This window comes from Rhinolophus ferrumequinum, chromosome 12 (genome assembly GCF_004115265.2).
Source record: "Rhinolophus ferrumequinum isolate MPI-CBG mRhiFer1 chromosome 12, mRhiFer1_v1.p, whole genome shotgun sequence".
Lineage (NCBI taxonomy): Eukaryota > Metazoa > Chordata > Mammalia > Chiroptera > Rhinolophidae > Rhinolophus > Rhinolophus ferrumequinum.
Window position 1 is genome coordinate 65,893,125 of NC_046295.1, and position 21,682 is coordinate 65,914,806.

Sequence of the window (21,682 nt, forward strand, 5' to 3'; positions counted from 1 at the left end):
ACCCAGCTGGTAAGTGGCAGCACTGGGATTTGAACCCAGGCTTGTCTGATGCTTGTGCCCTTTATACTACACTGCATTTCCATGGTGCAAAGATGCTTGGTGTCACCTTGGACAAGTCCTTTCTCTGCTCTGGCTCTGCAGAGAACTTGGTTGAGCTCTGAGGTCTCTTGCTATTTTATTTCATCAAACATTTGGTTGAGCCCCGGGGAAAGAGAGATGATTCATATTCCATTATTTCCTTTGAGGAGACCATGGTCTGGTGGGAGAGACAGGCTTCTAAGCAGACAATTTGGTGAATAATATAGAGGCCTTTAAAGTAGAGGGAAAGAGCGGGACTTGGCCCAAATTGGAGGAGAGATCAGGGAAGGATTCCTGGAGGAGGTGATTCTCTAAGTTAGCTGAGTAATAAAAGATGAGAGCTTCAGAGACTGAGAAATAGCAGCTGCAAAGGCCTGAAAGCCCCAAAGAGCGTAAGTTCCTCAGGCAGGAATCTCAGGGAACTCCTCTTTTTAGCCATGGGAGTTCCATGCCCAGCTACCCCAACAAGCTCTGGACAGGTTTGTTGAATGAATGCTTGAACCTATTCTCTACGGCCACTTGGCACTGACACTGTCTTGCTTTTTCTTCAGGGTCCCCCTGGGCTGCCTGGGCTCCCTGGAGCCCCCGGTATGCGGGGGCCTCGGGTAAGTGATCACACACCATCCTTTGGAGCTTTGGTTGGCTCTCTGGCCTGCATCCCACTGGCCCTGAAGTTCCAGCTTTGCTATGCTTCCTCCAGTTGTTCCCTGCCCCTCTGTGACATTCATTTTCCACTTGGTCCATGGGCGTGGACTTAAGGCTCTTAAAGGCATTGTGTGACCAGACATGGAACAGCTATGACCTCCTGCAGGGCCTCAGTTGTCCACTGCGGACAACCTGGGGTGGAGAAGTGGTTTTTGCAGACCACATCTCTGAGCTTATGGGCCTTGGTGTTTGTCCAGGAAAACACTGACTTAGAAAGACATGACCCTTACATCCATCTTCCCATCTCTTCAGGACCATCCTGGAGTAGGGGTGGTGACATAGGCAACTGGTCAGGCCGTGCCAGGGAGGGAGTGAGCTCTCTGTGCTGAGAAGTTCGACTGGGAGCTGAAGGATGGCTTGGCAAAGCTGCAGTGGCTGATGTGAGCTAGTGTGAGTCTCTGGGTGAAAAACAGCTCCTGCGGGGAACCCTCATGGGTCAGTATGATCACTTACGATCATTCTCATTCTAGGGATGAAGAAACCAAGCGTTTAATAAATGGCAGAGCCAAGACTGGAACCCAGACTCTTAACTATATGCTGGGACCCCTCCCTCTTAGAGGGAACTCTGCCCTTTTCCCAAGGGGACACAGACCCACGGCGCCTGGCATCTGTGCCCAGGCTGAATCAGCCTTTCCCACGCTGGGTGCCTGGTGAGGCCCTGGCAGAGATAGCTGCCTGGGGCATATTTTTAGCGCTGAACCCAGCGGATGGTTCTGGTTATGCAATTACTCGAGCCCTAGTTCCCCTTCAGACCTGGCCCAGTGCTCCCTGGGCCCAGGGCTCTGGAATCTGCTGTCTGCAAAGGCATTTCCTCCTGGCTTTGGAGTCTCCATGGAGCACATGCCCAGAGCTGGGGACCACAGAGGTGTCAGGGACACTGCTGGCCACAGGACCTTGTGCTCTGGGACCAGGATAAAGCCCTTTGAGCTCACATTGCAGGTCCATGCACTCGGCCTGTGCTCCCGCACTCCTGAGCCCTCCAGCCCCCGGACCGTTGCTCAGGCTGTCCTCTACATCTGGCATGCCCTCTTCCGTAGTCCTCCTCCATCCATGGCTCAGATCAAATGCCAGCCCCTTTGCTGATGACCACCCCCTTTGCGGAGCTCCTGCAGGCCTTTCTCTGCCCCTCTGCATGGCACGGATCAATTTCTAAAACTCCTATCAAGCGCTGAACTCTGTTTACTGCGCTACATATGCGTGATCTCATTCCATCTTCCCAACCATCCTGAGGTTCCCATATTATCCTTATTTTACAGGCGAAGAAACTGAGGCTCAGAAAGCGTAGGTTACTTTGCATGAAGTGTAACAAAGAGTAAATGCCAGAGCCAGACTGAACCCAGACAGCCTGACTGCAGAGCCTGTGATCTTAACCGTCTCAGTGCTAGTTTTTGTCTCCTTGGCTGAGCCCCTCCGGGCCAGAGACAGGCCCTGCTGACTTCTTTTTCTTACCCGCTGCATAGCAGAGTGCCCTGTGTGCAGCAGGTACTGAGCAAATGTTTGCTGATGAGTTTTGGTCTGGGAGTCAAGAACATTTCCACCAAGACGCTGTGTTGTCTCAGCCAAGTTCCTTCTCCTCTCTGGGCCTCAGTTTCCCCACCTGTAAAACATGTGATCATGGTAAGACATTCTCAAGGTTCCCCCCAGCTCTGAAATTCCCTGAGTGAGTGAAGGCCTGTCCTGACATCCATCTCAGTCTCTTTGTGGGCCGCCCCCCCCCACCCCTTTCCCCCCACCCCACATCATCCTGTTTTCTAGACTGGAAATTCCATAGATCATAAAATTCCAAAGATAATGGAATGCTGGGATTAAGTAACCCCAGTTCCTCTCTGCACAGATGGCTCTGGGGCTCAGGCAGGGGGAGGACCTCACCTGAGGTCAGTGGCACGCCCCTTCCCACTTCCACATACTCCCACCACCCGTTGCCCATCGAGGGACACCGGGGAAGCCCTGGGCCCTGCCCCCACCCGCCTTTCTGGGCTACAGCATTTATAGAATCGGTCTGCTTGGCTCCCACTCAACTATGTGCTTCGTTTCTCTACAAGGCAGTGGCTGGAGACGGGTGGGGAGGTGGGGGCAGGGAAGCAGGAAGCCCCCACCTTCACGAGCTGCCAATGGGACAGCTGAGTGCTCCGGCCCACCATCTTTGGGGTAGCTGGGGGGAGGTGGCTACCCTTAAACTCTCATAGCCTATGCCTGGTTCTGGGGTGCTGGTTGGGCCTCTCCTCAAACACCCCCACCCGAACTTTGCCCAATTCAGGCTGAGCTCTGAAATTAGACCCCAGGAATCTGAGGTCTTCCAGATTCCTTAGAGACCACTGAGTCCCAGTCATTCAGAGGACAGATGGGGAGACTGAGGCAGGCAGAGGGGAGGCGCAGACGTGGTTCTAGGTCTTGACACTTCTGGGTTACAGCCCTGTGACAGCAGACAACACTTTTGGTGGGAAGTTAGGAGGGGCTGGATGGCTGATTATTTTAGAGGGAGAGTCACCCATGACACTGTTATAAATACCTCAGGCTGAGTGAGCTTCTGAACACTGTTCTTTCTAGATGTTTTCAGAGAAGGGGAGGGCCTCAGTTCAGGCATCGAGGAAGAGGGAGATGCCTTGGTCGAAATGTGACAGGCTGCAGCTGGAAAGTTGGCCTCAGAGAGGGAGGCAGGCAGCAAGTTCATACACAGCTAGCCAGATGGGTCAAGAAGGGCCAGGGACAGGGGCAGTATGTCTGGAAGCTGGCGTAGCGGAGGGCACCACCGGGCATTTTGAGGTGCCTCTCCCTATCCCCACTGCCTCGGCTTATTCCTACTGGACGAAGACCCTCAGGAATGACCCAATTCTTGGGGCTCTGTTTATACTACTTGGCTGCAAGGCTGTAATTCAGAGCCCTTGCTGGAGAAAGTGGACATAACTGGACCCAGCTGTTGTAGCAGATTCAGATATGTCCTGGGAAAACCCAATGCCATGAATCAGCCCTGGACTTGAAGCCAACAGGCCCTTGTTCTGGCCCTTGCTTGGCCACTGCTCTACTGTGTGATGTTGGCCAAGACTCTTTGACTCTCTGGGCCCAGTCTTACCAGCTGCTCCATGGACCCTGGAGGACGCTGTAAGCTCAGAGCCTGTAGGAATACAAAGGCGAGCTCTGACTCTGTGTTGTGGCCACAGGAGGGCTGTGCCTTTTTTCAGAAGAGGCCAAGCATTCCCTTCATTGAACTCGCAACTCCAAAGGCTCATACCACAGTCCCACTGGAGTCGTAAGGGTGGAGAGTTTCTTTTAGGCAGGAGTCCCCAAAGGTTCCCTGGAGGAGGTAGCATTTGAGCCAGGCCTTGAAGGATGGTGTGGGTTTCAGCTGTAGGGGATGGTTGGGAACGGCACGACAGATGATGGGAACAGCATGGCAAAGGTGATGAAAGGAGAAAGTACCAGGCACAGAGCAGGGAAGCAAATAGCTGAGTGTGCTTTGAGCCTGAGGAAGCCAGCTGGGAAGGGCTGATGGAGCCAGCTGGAGAGAGTGTGGAAAGGCGGTAAAATTTAGCTGTTAAGGGCTTGTGCTCTGATGTCACACATCTGAGGTTGAGCTCTAGCTCTGTCCCTTAGCAGCTGGGTGACCTGAAAAATTATAAACTTTTCTGAACGCCAGCTTTCTCCTATTCCAAGATAGGAATAGTGACAGCACCTACCTTGTGGGTGAATGGATAAAAATGAGATAACGCATGAAAGTGGGGTAATGCATCCAGGGGATCCTCCTTAAAAGAGGGCTGCCATCACAATACTACTCAGAGTTGGCTAGAGGGAAGACTCAGCCGACAGAAGGAACCTGCCAGCACTGCTATAGGAAGTGTAATGGCCCCTATTTTCCCTCACCTCTTTGTTTCCTTTCCCTTTCAGGGTCCTCCTGGGCCTTATGGAAATCCAGGCCTACCCGGCCCTCCTGGAGCCAAAGTGAGTATTTGCTGTGGGGTCTAGATAGGGCCATGTTTAGAGTGCTTCATAGCGGCTCCTGGTGGGAGGTTTGCAGAGTGGTCCCGAGGATTCACACCACGCCACAGGATTCCCTCAGCCTCTCTCAGGTGCCAAGCTCCATGCTGGACTGGGGACAGTGAAGAGTTAGGAGTTTAGCTTCTGGTTGGGAGGGAGTGGGGGCGGGGCGGGGGTGTGTGTGAGGGCAGCTGGAATCCAGAGCCCTCAAAGAGAGGAGAACAAAAGGTCATGTGATGCTCAATAGGGAGGGCCTTGAAGGTCCGACTAGGGATGTGAGGTTTACTGCGTTCTAAGATGAACCCTGGGGAGGCATGTCAAGTTTTTAGCAGGGGAGGGACACAGAAAGATCGTGTATGAAGAAGATCACTGGATGCCGTGTGGAGGATGGTCTGGGGGTGGCAGGGTGGAAACAGGGAGACCTGGTGATCCAGGGGAGAGACGAGGCTAGCCTGGGCCAACTCTGAGTTGTGGGAGGAGGGGAAGTGGGTGTGTTCGCAATGTGGAGGTAGACAAGGTAGAGAGGACTCCATGATGGACGAGAGGTGAGAGGCGGTGACTTTCCAGTGTTAGCCTGGGTGACTGAACCTGGGAACCCTGGAGAAGGAATAAGATGACATTGCATTTGGGACCTTGTAGCCCAGCCAGATAGAGATGATTCCTGGACAGACATTCGGAAGCTTAGGAGAGCTCTGAGCTGGAGATCGAGCCTTGAGGGGTGGCTGGCACAGAGAACCTTCTGGGCAGTCCCCACTTAACTTTTAGCTGAGGGCACAGAGTGGCTAGTGCTCTGATGTCTGTGGGGCAAGTCCTGCCCCAGAGCTCCTGTCTGCGCCTGGGGCTCAGGCAGAGAACAGGGCTGTCCAGGACGGTGCGTGGAGCGGGACGCAAGGATGCTACGAGGAGTGCCGGGCCCGCAAGACTTCTCACAGGGAGAAATCTTGAGGAATGGCTGGAGAAATAGGAAGAGAGGAGGGAAGGCGCAAAGTCAGGGAAGCCGAGAGCTCAGTGCCAGAGCGTGGGGCAGGCCCGGAAGGGCAGAGGGATTCCTGGGTAGGGGGACGTCCAGCCCAACCTGTCATCAGTGGGGTGACCAAGTGAAAAGCACCCCAGGCTTTGAATGGCTCAGGCCCCAGGCCATTCTTTGTTCACCCAACTGTAAAGGTTCAGTGACCTAAGGAAAGCCATTAACCTACTGGTCCCAGGTCAGGCAGTGAGTGACGGCTGAGCAGACTCCAAAGGCCAGTCCTGACTCCTGGAGCAGAGCTCTTCTGGTCCACGAGCTTGTCTGGGAGTTTGGGACAAAGGCCAGACACAGGTAGTCCTGGATGGGTCAATCTATGGCACCAGAATGCTGATGCAGGCGCACCAGCCTCAGTCCCTGTAGGTCCATGACTCCACAGCCAGGGCTGGGCTGGGGTTCTTCCTTGTAAGGCGAGCACCTCAGTAAGAGGCCTCAGGTACCCAGTGCCCAGCAGCTGCCTGGAAGTGCTCTGGGTTTTCACAAGGCAAACACTGATGATAATAACCACCATATATTGGACCCTTACAGTGTCCTGGGTACTATGCGTGCACTTTATGTAGCTTATTTCATTTGATCTCTGCAAAGACCTAATAGATGGGTGGAAATACTGTACCCATTTACAGATGGGGAAACTGAGGCTCCAGCAGCTTAAGACACCGTCTAGGAGATGAGAGCAGGACTGTCCCCTGGGAGGACATGCTCCCAGGGTGGGTGGTGGTAAGACTTTTGAAGGGACCTCCTTTGGAGACTTCCGCTTTGCAGAGGTCTCAGTTCTCCCAGGTCATGAGGTACATCAAGATGGTGAGAATCAGCAGCTGTTTTGAATAGCCAGGTTTGCTCAGGAACACGCCTGTCTGGTCTGGGAGGTGAGGCTGGTCTTCCTGGAGGGTAGGAAGGTTGAACTGAGGTCTAAAGTGCTGCAGGTGACTGGGCAAAGGGGCAGGAGGAGGCTGGGAAGGGCAGCAGACCTGTGGGTGGTGGTAAGACTTTTGAACTATGTCCAGAGAGCAGTAGAAATATATACAAAGGTTTTCAGCAAAGGCAACATGATCAGATGAAGCCTGGGAGGGCCACTCAGGTCGCTTGAGAAGCAGGGCCTGGCTGGTGGCCAGTAGGGTGAGGCTGGCCAGTGGGAGGCGTAGAGCGGCTCTCATAGGGATGCTGATGCTGGCCCATGGTGCCGGGCAGCTGGAATGTAGGGCCCTGGTGCAGGTGAGGAGTTCTGGGCCAGATGCAGGCGGGACTCCAGCTATGCCAGAAAACCAGTACTGTCCACGTGGGGCAATAAAGCTCCTGGCTTCAGTCTTCTTGGCAGCCGGCTGTTCCACCCCTGGTGGGGTCCGCTCAGTTTGCAGTGAATTGCTCAGGATTGTTATGGGCTCTTGGGCACTGGGGCAGGACAGGCAGGTGGAACAGGGCACGCTGGGCGACCTAGGTGACTGCTAGGAGAGCTGGTGGGAGCTGAGCTGGGAACAGCCTGACAGGGTTCCCAGGCCTTTCACCCCAGCTGACCTTTCGCCTTCCGCTGAGTAGGGCATGCTCTTTAAGGAAAATGTAGAAAAGTCTAGAAAGTATCAAGAAGACATCTAGTCTCCTGCAGGGACCTTGCCCAGTGATCAGCACACCGTGCATTTTTAGTATCCCATGTGGGACTTTGCAGGGCAGGTGTCATTACTCCATTTGACAGATGAGAAAACTAAGGTCCAAAGTGGCTGAGTAACTTGTCCAGGGTCACATTTCTAAAATGTGGCAGAAACAGGATTTGAACCTCTACTGTCTGACTTCAAAACCCGTACTTTTAGCCAAAAGGCAATTCAGCTCCACAGCTTTCTGACCGTCCTCTATGGATTACACAATATATATTAATCAACATGTATATAGATATAGATATATATGTGTATACACATACATGCATGCATACATATATATGAGTGACTTAAAATATCCTTGCACGTAAGTGCTGTTATAAATGTTTAGCTGTTATTTTATTAACAATTGCTGTCTAGAAAGATTGAACAGATTCATGCTGCAAATTAGAGGAAGATAGTTTAAAAAGATAATTCCTTATTGTTTTCACTTCACTTCACTTCATTGATCATCTGTGAGAGTGCTTTTCTTCTGTGTTTTCCATTTGTATTCCACCATTTATGGGTTTGTTTATTTTGGGGGTTAGGATGTTGTCGTTGGTTCTTGATTTGTAAAACATTATTTATGTTTATATGTTAAAGTTATTAAGACTTCATCCAGCTTACAAATATTTTCCAGTTTATTGTTTGCCTGTTAAAGAGTATTCATGATGATTTTCACAAATGGAAGTGTTATCTATTTATTTTGCACTAATAATAATAGGTATTCACGTATATTTCTAGTCATTTCATAATATCATTTGTGCACAAAAGCTTTAAACCATCTGGAATTAATCTTCAAGGGCGGGGGTGATATGAGGTAGGGCTCCGATTTTACTTTCCCTACAATTGTTAACCATTTATTAAATAACGTTTCCTCCACTCATGACTACATGATAAATCAGGGTCGATTTCAGGCCGTTCAAATGCTTCATTGCTGTTTGTATTTTTTATGTTAGTAAAATACTATTTTATATAATGATATTTACTATCTTTATACTGTGTGTCTTCCCACTCATGTTCTTTCAAAGTATTTCTGTCTATTTATTCTGTCAGATATACTTTATACCCGCCTTAATAATTTCCTTTTAAAAACCCTCTTGGGGTTTTATTGGAATTGTATTAAATGAGTATATTAATTTGTGAAGAATTAGCATCTTTAAAATATTAAGTCTTCCCATTTGGTTCAGTGTTTTAAATGTTTCTTAGTAAACTTTTATAGCTTTTATTGCATAAGCCCTGCACCGTTCTTATTGAGTCTATACTTAGGAATTTTATATAACTGTTGCTGCTATGCATGAAATATTTCCCTCATTATATTTTTCTAGCTGGCTCTCAGCTATTGAATGGAACTGTTGACTTTTGTACTTTTGTCCTTTTTGTGTTTATTTTATAGCCATGCCCTTTACAGAATCATTAATTCTAACATTATTTCAATTAGTTCTCATGGATTTTCTAGACAGTCACTCCTATTGTTTGCAAAGGAGGGCGTACTTTTGTCTTCTTTTCCTCGAAAGTTTAGTGGTCTTATTTTCCTGCCTTATTGCGTGGGCCAGAACTTCTAAACACAGGCAATAGAAGTGATCCTGAGAGACCCGGTGACTGTTTACAGGATATTCGAGGGCTGGAGCCAGATCTGACCCAGAGTCGTCTCTGGGGACTCCATTCATTCATTTGCTTATTTGTGAAATATTTTTTGACGCCTCCTCTGGGCCAGACCCTGTGCTGGGTATTCAGGGGCGGAGAGGACGTGCACGGGGACTGGCCCAGCGTTTCCCAGTCCTTTGTGATTTGTTCCTCCGTTGCCTCAGCCCTTCTCTCGGCCTCACTGACCCAGAGCCTGCTATTCTCTCCACCTCCCAACACCACTTTCAGGAAGGGAGCTTACAGTTTCCATTCCCGCTACATTTGTAGCGTTTATGGTTAAGATCTACCTTCCCATCTATCTTCCAGTTCCATAATGCTCTGTTAACTAGTCCAGACAGAGTCTACTGTTCCCTACACAGAGAGGGAAAGGCGCTTGTCCAAGGTCACACAGACTCATGGCTGGAGAGCGAGGTCTGGCAAGCAGGTTCGTGTCCTCAGCAAGGTACAAACAATTAAGTAGAGTTTATGTATGCCTTATATCTCTTACTGGGGAATTTGTAGGAGTCTGGCTGGGAAGACATAATATCTTTTCCATCCCACACGTCACACCATCATCTGACCAGGGTACCTGGAACATTCCTTGAGCTTTAACTTCAGTGGCTCTTTCCTTGTCTTCCTCCGTCTTGAACTTAGCGGTAAGTCCTGTTAGGGATTTACCCTCAGACTGGGTCAAGTTCTCCCCACTTACTCTTGGACTCCACGTGTCACCTGCAGAATATTGAAATATAAAGAGCTTGGGCTCTGGAACTAGACTGACTGAATCTAAATCCATTTTACTAATTCTACGACCTCAGACAAGTTATTTATCCTCTCTGTGCCTTAGTTTCCTCATCCGTGAAATGGGAATAACGATTGTTGCTACCTCATAGATTTCTGTGTTAAGGGCTTAGAAGAGCACTCAGTAAATGCTAGTGCTTATTATCATTACTTGTCTTCTGGTTTCTCCCTTGAGAGTTCCCCGTGGGCAAGCCCTGTGTCCTGTTCCCCACTGAGGTATTCCCCGTAGTCATCGTAAGACTTGGCTTATAGTAGATGGTCAATAAGGATCTGTACTTATGGATGTTGTCCTTGGGCCAGGAATACATCCCAAGCACTGTGCTGCTGCTGAAAATGCAGAGAGAAACACATAAACAACCAAAATGCCCGGGATCCTTACCTTGCAAAGGAACAAGTCCATCATCTCTTTGGGTCTTGGTTTCCCCTTTTATAACATGACAGAATAGGATACATGGAGGCCCACCCCTGAAAGCTTTTTAGGCCCAGCTCCTTTACCAGCTATAGACCGAGGTGGGCAAGGGCAGGGTGGAGAAAGCTACTGTCCTTTTTTGGCTGCTGGAATCCTGGGTAGCCCTGGGCCTGGCCTTGCACCATGGACATAAAAGGCTTGTTAACAGTCCAGGATGGGAAAGTATCTGTGAGGGGCAGAAACAGTGTGAGATCCCTGAGGGCGGGTTCTGAAGAAGTGACCTGAGGGGCCCGGGTGGAAGGAGAGTTGGAGTCCTGGCTGGGAGGGGCTGCCCTTCAGCCTGGGGCGGCTAGAGGGTGTGGCAGAAGTACCCAGGCTTATTTGTAAATGAGAGCTGTGAACTCAGACAGACCAGGGGTGAGTCAGACCTGGTAGGACCTTGTCTCTTACCTATGTTTCACCCCAGACTGTGACTCAGCCTCTCTGAACCCTGCTCGTGGTCCTGAGTTGCATCAAATTGGTGTTAAGAGGACTAATGGAGTTGCTGCCCAGGGTGGGCCTGGCACACATTGGGCGCAGAGTAAGTGGGCAGTGGAAGGCTGTTACTTTCCCTCTTTCAGGCCCTGTCCAGTTCAGAATGCAATGACTTCTTGTGAAGAGTGACTGAGTCAGGATTTGGAAGAAGAAAAGAACCAAATGGGAATTAATTAAAGTTGGCCAAACTACCTCTCCCATTTGTCACGTCTAATATCTTACTGGCTTTTTGCCAAGAAATCTGGGCAGCTGGCAATTTGTGTGCATGTGTACGAGTGTGTGCATGTGAGTGTGTATGCAAGCACCATGTGCATGTATTAGTGTGCATGTACCTGTGTGTGTGCATGTATGTGCATGTACTCGTGCATGTGTGTGCATGTGCCCTTATGCATGTGTTGCCTACATGTGTGCACGTGTATGCATGCCTATGTGTGTGTAATGTGCAGCTCCCATTTTAAAGGTGAGGAAACGGGAGCTCAGAGGAGTGAAGTGACTTGCCCGAGGTCCCACTGTGAGTTCCTGACTTCACCCTGGACTTATGACTCAGGGTCCAGCTGGGGGAGGGAGCATGGGTGGGGAACAGAGATCAAGGGTTCTTGGAAGGTGACATCAGGGTGGACGTACTTTTCAAAGGGTTGTTTCCTGAGTAATTTCACCAAGTTGGGTCCAATGAGCGGGCCCGCAGCCAGGAGCACTGTTCAGCCCTGTTGGAGATGCAGCTGATGAACTGTCTGTGGGCCCTTTCTCCAAGCCCCACGCACTTAAGAGCTAGAATCCTTGTGATGGGGACACTCCCAAATGCTAGGCACAAAGAAGGGGTGCTTGTCTCTGACTGGAGACCTGCTGCTTGTCATTTTCTCCCTGATTTACTGCCTGTTCTAACTCATCTTCAGGGTTCTAGTCTTAGCTCTGCCGAAGCCTCATCTTGGGGGCTCAGACAGTCCCATTCCTTCTCTGGCCTCTGTTTCCCAGAATGTGTTATGGAGGTAATAACACTTCCCTTGCCCACTTCATCAGGCTATTGGGAGACTCTAGTGAGGTAAGGAATATTGCAGACTGTACACAGATATAAGTGCGTGTTGCTCTCCTGACCCTGGGTAATTGGAGCGGTGAGGTGAGCGTACTGAAAAATTGAAAAGAATTGGTCATGCCTCTTGTACGTGTGTCTCAGAAGCTCTCTGAGAGCCCCAAGGGAACAAGCCCGGAGGCAGTCCTAGCAGCACTCACATGTAAGATTACGTCTGCTGTATGTGGACCCAGACTGGGGAGGACACACTCAAGCTGCATCTTGAAGAATGTTTATTGTCTGGCTAATGATGACTAGGGGACGGTTTTCTATGTGGGAGTGACTGCCTGAGCAAGGGCCTGGCAGCAGGAACGTATAAGGCACGGCTGAGGAATGGGATGTGGTCCAGGAAAGGGCAGAAGGGACCCTGTCTGTGTGTTTGTCTGGTGAAAGGAGAGCAAAGTCTGGTCAGGATGGCTGGGACCAGATGACCAAAGACTTGGGACACCAAAGGAGGGGTTTGGACTTTGTCATCATGCAATTAACGGGGAGCTATGGAAGGTGTTAGAGCCAAGGAGTACTGGAGCTGTGGGGGAGGGACATGGAGGGGAGGGCATTGAAGCATGAGACAGGGCTTAGAGCAGAGTCTGGGGGGAGACACGCTCTCTAGATGACTCAGCAGCCAAAGTGGAATTGTTTTTGTTTCAGGGACAGAAAGGGGACCCGGGGCTCTCACCAGGAAAGGCCCACGATGGGACAAAGGTAGGTTTCCAGGGACCCCAGAGGTCAGGGCAGCAGGGGAGTGGACAGCAGGGTAACCGTCAGGCTCTGGTGCGAGTGCTTCTAACAGAGGCCACTGCAAGACAAAGTCAGGGAGGTGGGAAAGTCTGGAAAGGTCAACATACGGTTTGGCTTTTTTCCGTGAAGTTCTTCCAACTTTCCCTACACCAAACCCAAAGCCATTTCCTGCTGTCTTCTTCTGAGGTTGCAGCCAATAAAATTGACAGGTTTTGCCTATGGATATACTCTTGGTGAGTGTCCTTTTGCACGATACCCTATATGGCATTCTGCAGGACCTGCTCAATGACACTCGGCATCCAGAAGCTTCTTGGTAGCACCTGCCCAGGAAGCTTCCAAAGGATATTCAAAGTCCTCTCTGAGGTTGTTCATTCCAGGAGGTAGGTCTGTAAATGTCTAGGAGGTAGCAAGGGAACTGACCAGAGATTCAGGGCTCCGCAAACACCAAAGGGCTATGAGACCAGAAGGTTCTCCTATGGAAGAGGAAACACGTAAGCCAAAGGACTTCATCCATCCCTGAAGCATCCACCCCATAAACTAATCAAGGGGCCGGGAGAAGTGCAGGACAAGTGGGGATGGGGGAACCCAGAAATCCAAGTAAGGTCCCTCTGTGTCTCAGACCTCCATCTCCTGGAAGGAGTGCTCCAGTTTGCCTGGCTTCCTTCTGGATCCAGCTTAAGAGCCCTCCTGATAGGCAGAACACTGCTTCTCCACCCAGCCGCATGCGCTTGGGCACACAGAAGTGGTAGCTCCCTTCGATTTCCCCGAGACACAGGTGTCTCATTCCTTCATATCCTTATCGATAAGGTTTTCACTCATTACCCTGGGTGTAAATGTTCACTTACACTCTCATCTCTCACTCATTGGAGCCTCATAAGCCAGGGCAGATGGGCCCAACTTGGAGAAGAGAAAATAGAGGCCCCAGAGGCAGGTGGCTTGCTGGAGGTCACACAGCTGTTCAAGTGCAGAGCAGGATTGGTACCCAGGTCTACTGACGTCCAGGGGCTCAGGCTTCTCTCTTGTGCCTGGGTTGTCTGTTCTTGGGTCTCATGGTGGTGGCAGAAATGCCTTCTTTGGTGACCACCATACCCAGCAAGGATGAGGAATGCAGAGAGAAAGAGCTGATTAGAATGGGACAAATGAATTGCATGTCCTCTGGGACAGTGGTTTACAAACAGTGGTTCTCAAATATTTAGCAGCAAGACCCATTTCCCAAGTGATAACCTATGCTGACGTCCAATATAGAAACTAGATCAAGCGGAGTGGCCAGGTTGAGTGGGGAGGGGCAGGATACCCTGCCCCCTTGGTTGCCCTCACCTTCCTCAGAGGCTCCCAGTCTTCTCTGAGGTCTCTGGGCCTCCATGAATCCTGTTTACAAACAACTGGCCATGCAAGGTCGCACTTCCAATTTAAGTGTGTCTCTGCTCCCATTCCCCAGCTCACTCCCTTGTCTGTGTTTTGCAGGGCGACGTGGGCTTGCCTGGGCTCCCTGGGAATCCAGGACCTCCTGGACGAAAGGTACACCTTGGTTTTGATGCTTTGCTTTGCCTACTGGGCTTCCTAGCAGGTGGGGTCATCTGTCAGGAGAGTTCTGAGCTGCCTGCCCCCCAGTCCTCCTCTCCCTAGCCCCAGCCCAGCTCCTTTGATTGGCAGGAGGTGAGAGGTCCGTACTTTTCTGGGGGCGGGCAGCACGTTGGCTTGGAGTAGGTCCCCCCCAACCATGGTTCATGGGTGTGAGGAAAAGTGGCCCTGGTTTGCTGTCCTTCCTGTAGGGGTCCAGCCGTGCCTGGGAGGCCATCCAACCCAAGGAGTACACATGGTGGTGGAAGGAATAGCGTCAGAGCCAGCAGGGCCCTCATTGGCCCGGCTCTTTCTCTAACCGGCTGAGAGGCCTTGGGCTTACATATCCCCTCCCTGAGCCTCAACCTTCTCCTACCTGGGATGGAGACCATAACCCCCTTCCCGTGACTCCCCTGCCTGGGGCTGTCAGCTTGGAGCAAGGCCTGGAGCAGAGAAATTGGGAGAGGGTCCTGGGGTCAGCCAGACCTGGGTTCTACTTCCAGTTCCACTATTTCCTAGCTGTATGAGCTTGGGCAAATCAATAACCTCTCTGAGTCTAACATTCGTCCCTCCTTGGTACGCTGCAGGGAAAGGGATGCTCTGTAAAGCAAATGAGTTCTCTTTACCTTCTGAGCTGTTGTCATGCTGCCCCCACCCCCATCCCTGCTTCAGCCATGCTGGGGGAGTTCTCTAACCGCCCTTAGGGGGAAGTCTGCCGTTTTCCTAGATGGTGGGTCTCTGTCCCCTAGCTTTCTTCCCCGTTTCCCAGGAAGTCCTGCTGAAACCTCAGCCATCAGGCCAGGACCCTCTACTTTGCTCAAGGCCCCCTAGCCCATCTTAGCTTAGTTATTTTCACCCTGAGTTCAGCCTCACCAACCCGGCCATGCAAATCTGGTTTGCTGTCTTTCCTACTGAGCCTGACATGTAGTAGATGTGGTAGGGCCTACATGTAGTAGGTGTTCAGGAAGCAGGGGGAGGATGATGTAGGCCAGGGGTCAACTGCTTTTTGCAGGGAAATCTGCCACTGCTGATGGGTTTTCCACTAGATCCATCAGCCTAGGGCCATGTTCTAAGCTTCTACTCTGGTTCCCAGCTGTGGCCACAGCTGCCTTGTCTCTGGGCCACCTGGTTCTCATCTGCACAGCTGTGGTGCTTCCTGGCTCCATCCTGTCCCTGCTCTGAAGGTCCCAAAGGCACAGGGGACTTGGAGCATCACGTCCCCCTCACGCCTTTTTGTTCCACCCTCCATGGTTAGAGCAGGCCACTCTATGAATCTAAACAGTCCAGACCCAGACTGGAGCCTATAACTGCCTGTGAGCTGGGGAAACATGGAATTTTCTGGCTCAGAGAACACAGAGGGACGCCCTCTCCCCACTCACTTCCCCTCTGGGCTCTAGTACTTTCTGATGGATGAGGTGTGAATGGAAAGTCTCCTTCCAGCCCTGGCTCATAAAGCAGCCGGTGGTGGTCTCGCTCTACATGGCGGTGGGAGTCTAGCAGAGGTGGTGGGAGATGGGAAAACAGACTGGACCAGCTCCCATCTGGGTTCCAGGGTCCCCTGCTTTTGGCAGATGTCCAGGAAGGCCAAGAGCCCCCAACCAAGAGGGACCAGCTCACCTGAGCAGGGAAGTGTGTCTTGTCCAAATTAAGGAAAAGCCTCCCTGTGGCTGGAAGACTATTTGGCAAAGCCATTTACACTGAGTCCCTCTGCCCCGGTCCAGGCAAACACGGAGGAGTTTGGTCTATGGCAGACCAGTGTCACCTGCTCACAGAGGGCGGTGGGCAGAACGTGGCGGGAGCTCAGGTGCTCAGTGATGGGGTTCAGGGGAGGGCACTGATGGGGAGCGCAGCCATGCCTGGCATCATCACTATTCGTAAGCAGTCTCTTTCACAGCCGTCTGGTGACAATGGTGACCACTTTGCCCTGTTCTGTTGGGTGGTTTTGCTGCCTCATCTCATGTGGGTGCCTTGGTAAAAAGGAGACATCGGTGGGCGAAAGGTGAGGTCAGCCGCCTCTTTGCTCGCCAGCATGTTGAATTTCGGTGTCACCTCAGAGTGACACCAATAATCCTCTTCATTCTTTTATTCAACAGAGTTGATTGAACGCCCACTATGTGCCAGGCACTGAGCTGAATAAATAGGCAAAATTCCTGTCCCCTCAGAGCTTTTATTCTTGGTGGGGGGAGACAGATCATTTTAAAAAACAGTAAAAATATAAGATATGTTAGAAGATGAAAAGGGCTATGGGAAAAAATAGGCAAAGAAAGAGAGCTTGGATTGGGAGCGTTCCCATATTAAGTAGTGTGGCAAATTAGAGGTGGCATAAAGAATTAGTAGTAACCCTCATCAGACTGTTTCTTCACAATAGCCTCCAAAAGCCTCCAGGAGGTAAGGCAGTGTGGTGCCCACTTTACAGCTAAGAAAGCCAAGGCCCAAATAGGTCTCATTCATTCATTCATTCATTCATTCAGCAAATATGTACCTATATACCTACCCCCCACCCCTTCATGCTGACACTGGTGTTAAATGCAAATGAGATTATTGAGAGGCCTCATGAAGGATGAAATCTGCATCAGTGGTTCCCAGCTCTGCTGTGCATTAGAACAAGCTTGGGAGCTTGGGCCCCACCACAGAGATCCTGGTTCAGTTGGTCTGAGTGGGACCTGGGTTGTCCCACAAGATTGTCATATGCAGCCAAGGCAGAGAACCTTGGTTTAGGGGAAATACCTTTCATGCTCACTAAGCACCTGATCGGGGGTTTGAACCCGCGTCTCTGACCCTCAGGCCCTTTCCCCTCAGCACTGATTGAAACGGCTTCTTACAAAAGAGCAGGCCCATCAATTAAAAAAGAGGTTCCCCACCTGCGACGGGGAACATCTGCGATGCTGCTGAACGGCTTTGCTGAGCCAGTTCCCGAGGCCTGGCCAGGCGCATAGACCAGGTCAGACAGACCTGGATGAATCCAGCTCTATCCCTCTCCTGCTGTGTAAGCTTGGGCAAGTGACCTTACCTCACTGAGCCTCAGTTGCACATGGTGGGTACTGCATACATCTTTGTTCAATGAATGAATAACCATGATGATCTTGAAGGAGAAGCCGTGAAGGCCTTGCTTGTCTGGTCCCATCAATCATCTTGCTTAGATAACGGTTAACCAATCTCCACTAGCCAAGAAGTTTGCCACAACCCCACCTGCACCTTAGGAGGGCGGAGTCTCGTGTGGTCCCTAGTCTGACCCTGCCTTCTCTTGTAGAGCAGTGCCCCTCAACCGTGGTTTTGCACCCAAGGAGCAGTTAGCAATGTCTGGAAACATTGTTGGTTGTCACAACTGGGAAACTGTGGGGTGGAGGGGCTGCTACTAACTTCTAATGGGTAGAAGCCACAGATGCTGTTAAATATCCTTCGATGCACAGGACCGCCGCCCCTTCACAACGCTTACCCAGCCCACGGTGCCAGTGCTGAGAAACCCCGCTGTGTAGGAACCCTCACGCCATCCAATCCTATCTGCTCTTTGGTACTCATTCTTCCTGGCTCCCTCCTGAGTTCCTCCCTCTGACCATGAGTCCTCCCTAGGCCACCTGAGTTGGCCACCATCTGTGAGAAGTTGTAATAAAATGGGAGGGAAGAGGGGGAAATCTGGGAACATTTTTGGGGCGCGTGATTAAGGCTGCCTGAGATGATCTGCAGAACTCCCAGTTCTACCTGGATGTAGCACCCCCAGTTCTATGCAGAGTGCCTACTGGGAACCTTTTCTAGGCTCCCCTGCTGTGGAGCTGCTCTGGGCTTCTGGGGTGCATGCTTGCTGCCATTTCTGAGATCCAGTTCCCCTCTGCTCTCCAACCCGCCGCCTCCATCAGGCCTCAATGCCGCCTGCTTCGATTGGCTGTCTAAACTCTCTTAGTACTCAGTACTTCTCCTTCATTCCACTTAATACGTGTTTGATACCCATAACCTATTCTAGAAGGTAGGGAGTGAGTTTTGTTCACCAGGGTACTCTTTATGTCTAACACAGGGTCTGGCTCATCTTTGGGGCTCAGCAAACCTTTGTTGAATGAATGAACAACGGGATGAATGAATGAGCCATACAGAAATTGTAACTTCCTGCCCTGCCCTGCCTCGGGTACCCACTGAGCAGAGTTTAGCATCAGACGCCTGGCTGTGCTGTGATGGACTGTGCTTTTGGATAAGCCACACATTCAGAATTCTGTCATTTCTGAGCCAACAGGATGCTTTGAGAGGATAGCTGGGGAAATAAAGGTCCAGGAGGGGCAGGAACTTGCCCAGTATCATGTAATGGGCCACCCTACCTCTCGGCATGTGTTTCATCTTCGCTGATCCTTTCTGCTAAATGGGCTCTCTGTCCTGTTGACTGTCCCACGTGGCTCGTGGGCTGTGAGGTGGTAAGGAAGTATCATGGAGCACTAAGCAAGTATGGTGAGTTCCATTTTACTGCAAGAGAAGCCAGGACCTCGTATGGGCTGAGGTGGAGCCTGGGTGAACATGTGGGTCCCCACGACCCTCAGGCAAGGACAAGACCCCCCCTCCCCTCCCTGCCCAAATCTCAAATAGCATCCCAGCCAACAGGGAGACTGTCTGCAGCAACAGTGAGGTGATGTCTGGTTTCTCCTTGTGCATTGTAAGCAATGATTAATCTGGCTCCCAAACCAAAATATAGACCGAGCTCTATTATAAACACGGGTCCTGTGGAGACCCGCCTGCTGGGCAGCTGGAGGCCCCTTGCAGACTCCATGGTCCCTGGAGCTCTCCTGAAGTATCTGATCTCCCCTAGTGCCACTCAGACACTGATCACACACGGGGAAATCACTGCCCATGGGTCCACCTTGTGGTCAGTGCCCACCCTGTAATTGCTGGGCCCTGGGAGAAGATAACGGTTTAGAATCTTCCAGGTCCTGGGGCCCTGTCATTTGAAGCTATTTGGCTGGCCCTAGTTTGGTAAACACTGTTAAGGTACGTCCAGGGAGCGTACAAACCTCCTGCCCACCCCACCCAATGCTATGGCTGCGCTCAGGCAGCTGCTCCTGTCCAACCAGGAGAAATGTATGTTCAAGCCCCTTCAGGGTCCACTGGTTGGGAAAGACCTAGGAATCACAGCCTTCTGGACAAAGCACAGCCCAGCAAGTCTAAAGTCCTGGGGAACCAGTCCAGGCTTGCCTACAACTTTCTGAGTAACCTTGGGCAAGTCCCTTCCACTCTCTGAGCCTGCTTCTCAGTCTGTTCAATGAGAAAGGAGGTTGTTAAATTGATGGCTTAGGTCCCTCCCAACTCCGACACTCCAGGGTTCTGTGACCATCTTCTGCTCCAAAATGCTGTAGTGATTTGCACGCTCTGTCCTGGGGAGGTGGGTCTGTAAGGGGTCTTTCCCTGGGGGGCTCTGGGTCTTCTAGGAAGGCCTCAGTATGTCTTATCACATGAGTTGGTGATTAAGGATACAGGGATTGGAGTCACAGCCTGGCACTGCCCTTAGGAAGCTGTGTGGCCTCAGGAAAATCACTTTACCTCTCTGAGCCTCAGTTTCCTCATCTGCCAAGTAATTCCTTCCTCCCCAGGGTGAATCCAAGGGGCTGATGAGCTGGATATTTAAGGCTTTAGTGCCGAGCCAGGCCTAGGGCACGCCAGTGTCCACGTTCCTGATGATCGTTTGTTTCCTTTCAGCTGTGTCCTGAGTAAAGGGTTTACTTGAAATTTCCTCCTGGGATTTCACTGGCCACACTTCACTGCTAAAGTATAGGCTCCCAGCAGATTTCTTCATGGCTACAGAGGAAGCCCATGGAGTGGGTCATGCTCAGGACCTCCCTGGTCGCCTCTCATGCTTCTCTTGGGACCCTTTCTCGTTATTTCATAGGCTCTTTGCTGCAACCCCTTATGGCAGGCAGAGGATGGCAGAGTGAGACTCAGAGAGGGCAATCTCCTGTGTTGAGTCACACAGCCTAGAGCTCAAGGCTTGATTCATCTCTTCATGGAAAGACTTTGCTTGTTCTTCCTCATCTGCAAGCTCCAAGTGGAGAAAGAAAATAATGGCAATTCTATGCATCACATCACGACACATCTCTGCTCAAAACCCTCTGTGGTTTCCCATTCTGTTACTGTCCAGCATGCTCTGCGGCTTCTGCTCTGACTGCTCCCGCTCTTCTCTATGTCACCCCTCATTCTTTCTGCTCCAGTCACGTAGGCCTCATTCTTCCTCGAACCCGCCTGAGAGTGTTCTTGCCTCAGGGCTTTTGCACCTACTCTTCCCTCTGACGGGAAGGCCTTTGTCCAGAGAGCCAGCCCCCACGTCCAGCTCCCTCACGTCATTCATCAGCCCAGAGCAACCATCCGTGCCTGCCCCCTGCCGTCACACCGTCCCCAGCGCTGCCGCTCTCCGTCCTCTAACTCTGCTCACCTTTCTTCAAGGCACTGGTCACGACCACATAGTACCTCTTTTTTAAATTTTATTTTGAATTATGGTAAGACAAACAAACAAACATCAAATTTAGTATCCTAACCACGTTTAAGTGTACAGTTCAGTGGTGGTAAGTATAGCCGCATTGTTGTGTAACCGATCTCCAGAACTTGTTCATCTTGTAAACCTGAAACTCTATATCCATGAAAACAACTGCTCCCCATTTCCCCCGCCCTCAAACAATATCCTTTATGTTTACTGTTTTTTTATCTCTCCTTAATTGGAGTCTAAACTCCATTAAGGCCAAGAATGTTGTCTTCTCGTTCATCCCATACGTAGAATGGTGCCGGTGCATAAAAGTTCAGTAAATGTTTGCTGAATGAATGAATGAAATAGGAAGATCATGATGATAATAGCAGCTAGTCTTTACAGGTCCCTGGAATTCAACGCCAGGTACTGTGCTAACGGCTTTACACACATTATATCATGCAATTCATGTGCCAATCCTTACACCCTCAGTTTTCAAAAGCGGAAACCGAGGCTTACCAAGGTGAGATCAATGGCCCCAGGTCAACAGCCGGCCAACAGTGAAGCAGGAGAGGAGTCGAGAGCAATCTGAAACATGTTGCATGACTGCTGCTGGCTGTGGCCTGTGCCTCAGTTTGCCTACTGGGGAAAACAGCACGCGCCGCACGTCAAAGAATCTCACCCAGCCATGTTGAATCTGTCTCGTCGGCCCTGGATTGAGATGCATTCATGTCGCTTAGCTGTCTGAGGCATGAGTAGGTGCAGAAGGAATGCTTGTAAACTCCCCAAATCTCCTAGGTCAAACTGACTCTGCTGTTTATAATTAAGAGTCTCGCTTCCTGGGGGTTCGTGGGTGTGCTGAGCACGTGTGCCTATGTGTTTGTGTGTGTGCATATCTGCACATGCCCAGGATGTCTGCAAGGCTCTCTGTGTGGCCTCAGGTGTCAGAAAGACCCTTGGTGAGTGTGAGACTGCTGGTCCTTAGAAATGGCACTTGGAGTAAGTGGTTCAGTTCTCTGAGATTCAGTTTTCTCCTCTGTAAAATGGAGATGATAATTCTTACCCACCCCTCTTCTGTCTGCTGCAAGGGCTCCAGGAGGTCATGTAGGTGTTGTCCTGT

At 50.9% G+C, this 21,682-nt stretch overlaps 1 protein-coding gene across 5 annotated transcripts in view; it reads left to right on the forward strand.

Annotated features, from left to right (window-relative positions):
* The window catches only part of COL27A1 (collagen type XXVII alpha 1 chain), a 135,643-nt gene that overhangs the window by 20,489 nt on the left and 93,472 nt on the right, over positions 1–21,682 (forward strand). For all 5 annotated transcript variants that reach the window (XR_004424630.1, XM_033122637.1, XM_033122638.1 and 2 more), the window contains 4 exons: positions 630–683; positions 4,666–4,719; positions 12,486–12,539; positions 14,040–14,093. Coding sequence is in view for 4 of the 5 variants with exons in the window: in XM_033122637.1 (XP_032978528.1) it covers positions 630–683; positions 4,666–4,719; positions 12,486–12,539; positions 14,040–14,093 (216 nt within the window). In the remaining variant the exon portion in view is untranslated. The remainder of the gene's footprint in view (positions 1–629; positions 684–4,665; positions 4,720–12,485; positions 12,540–14,039; positions 14,094–21,682) is intronic.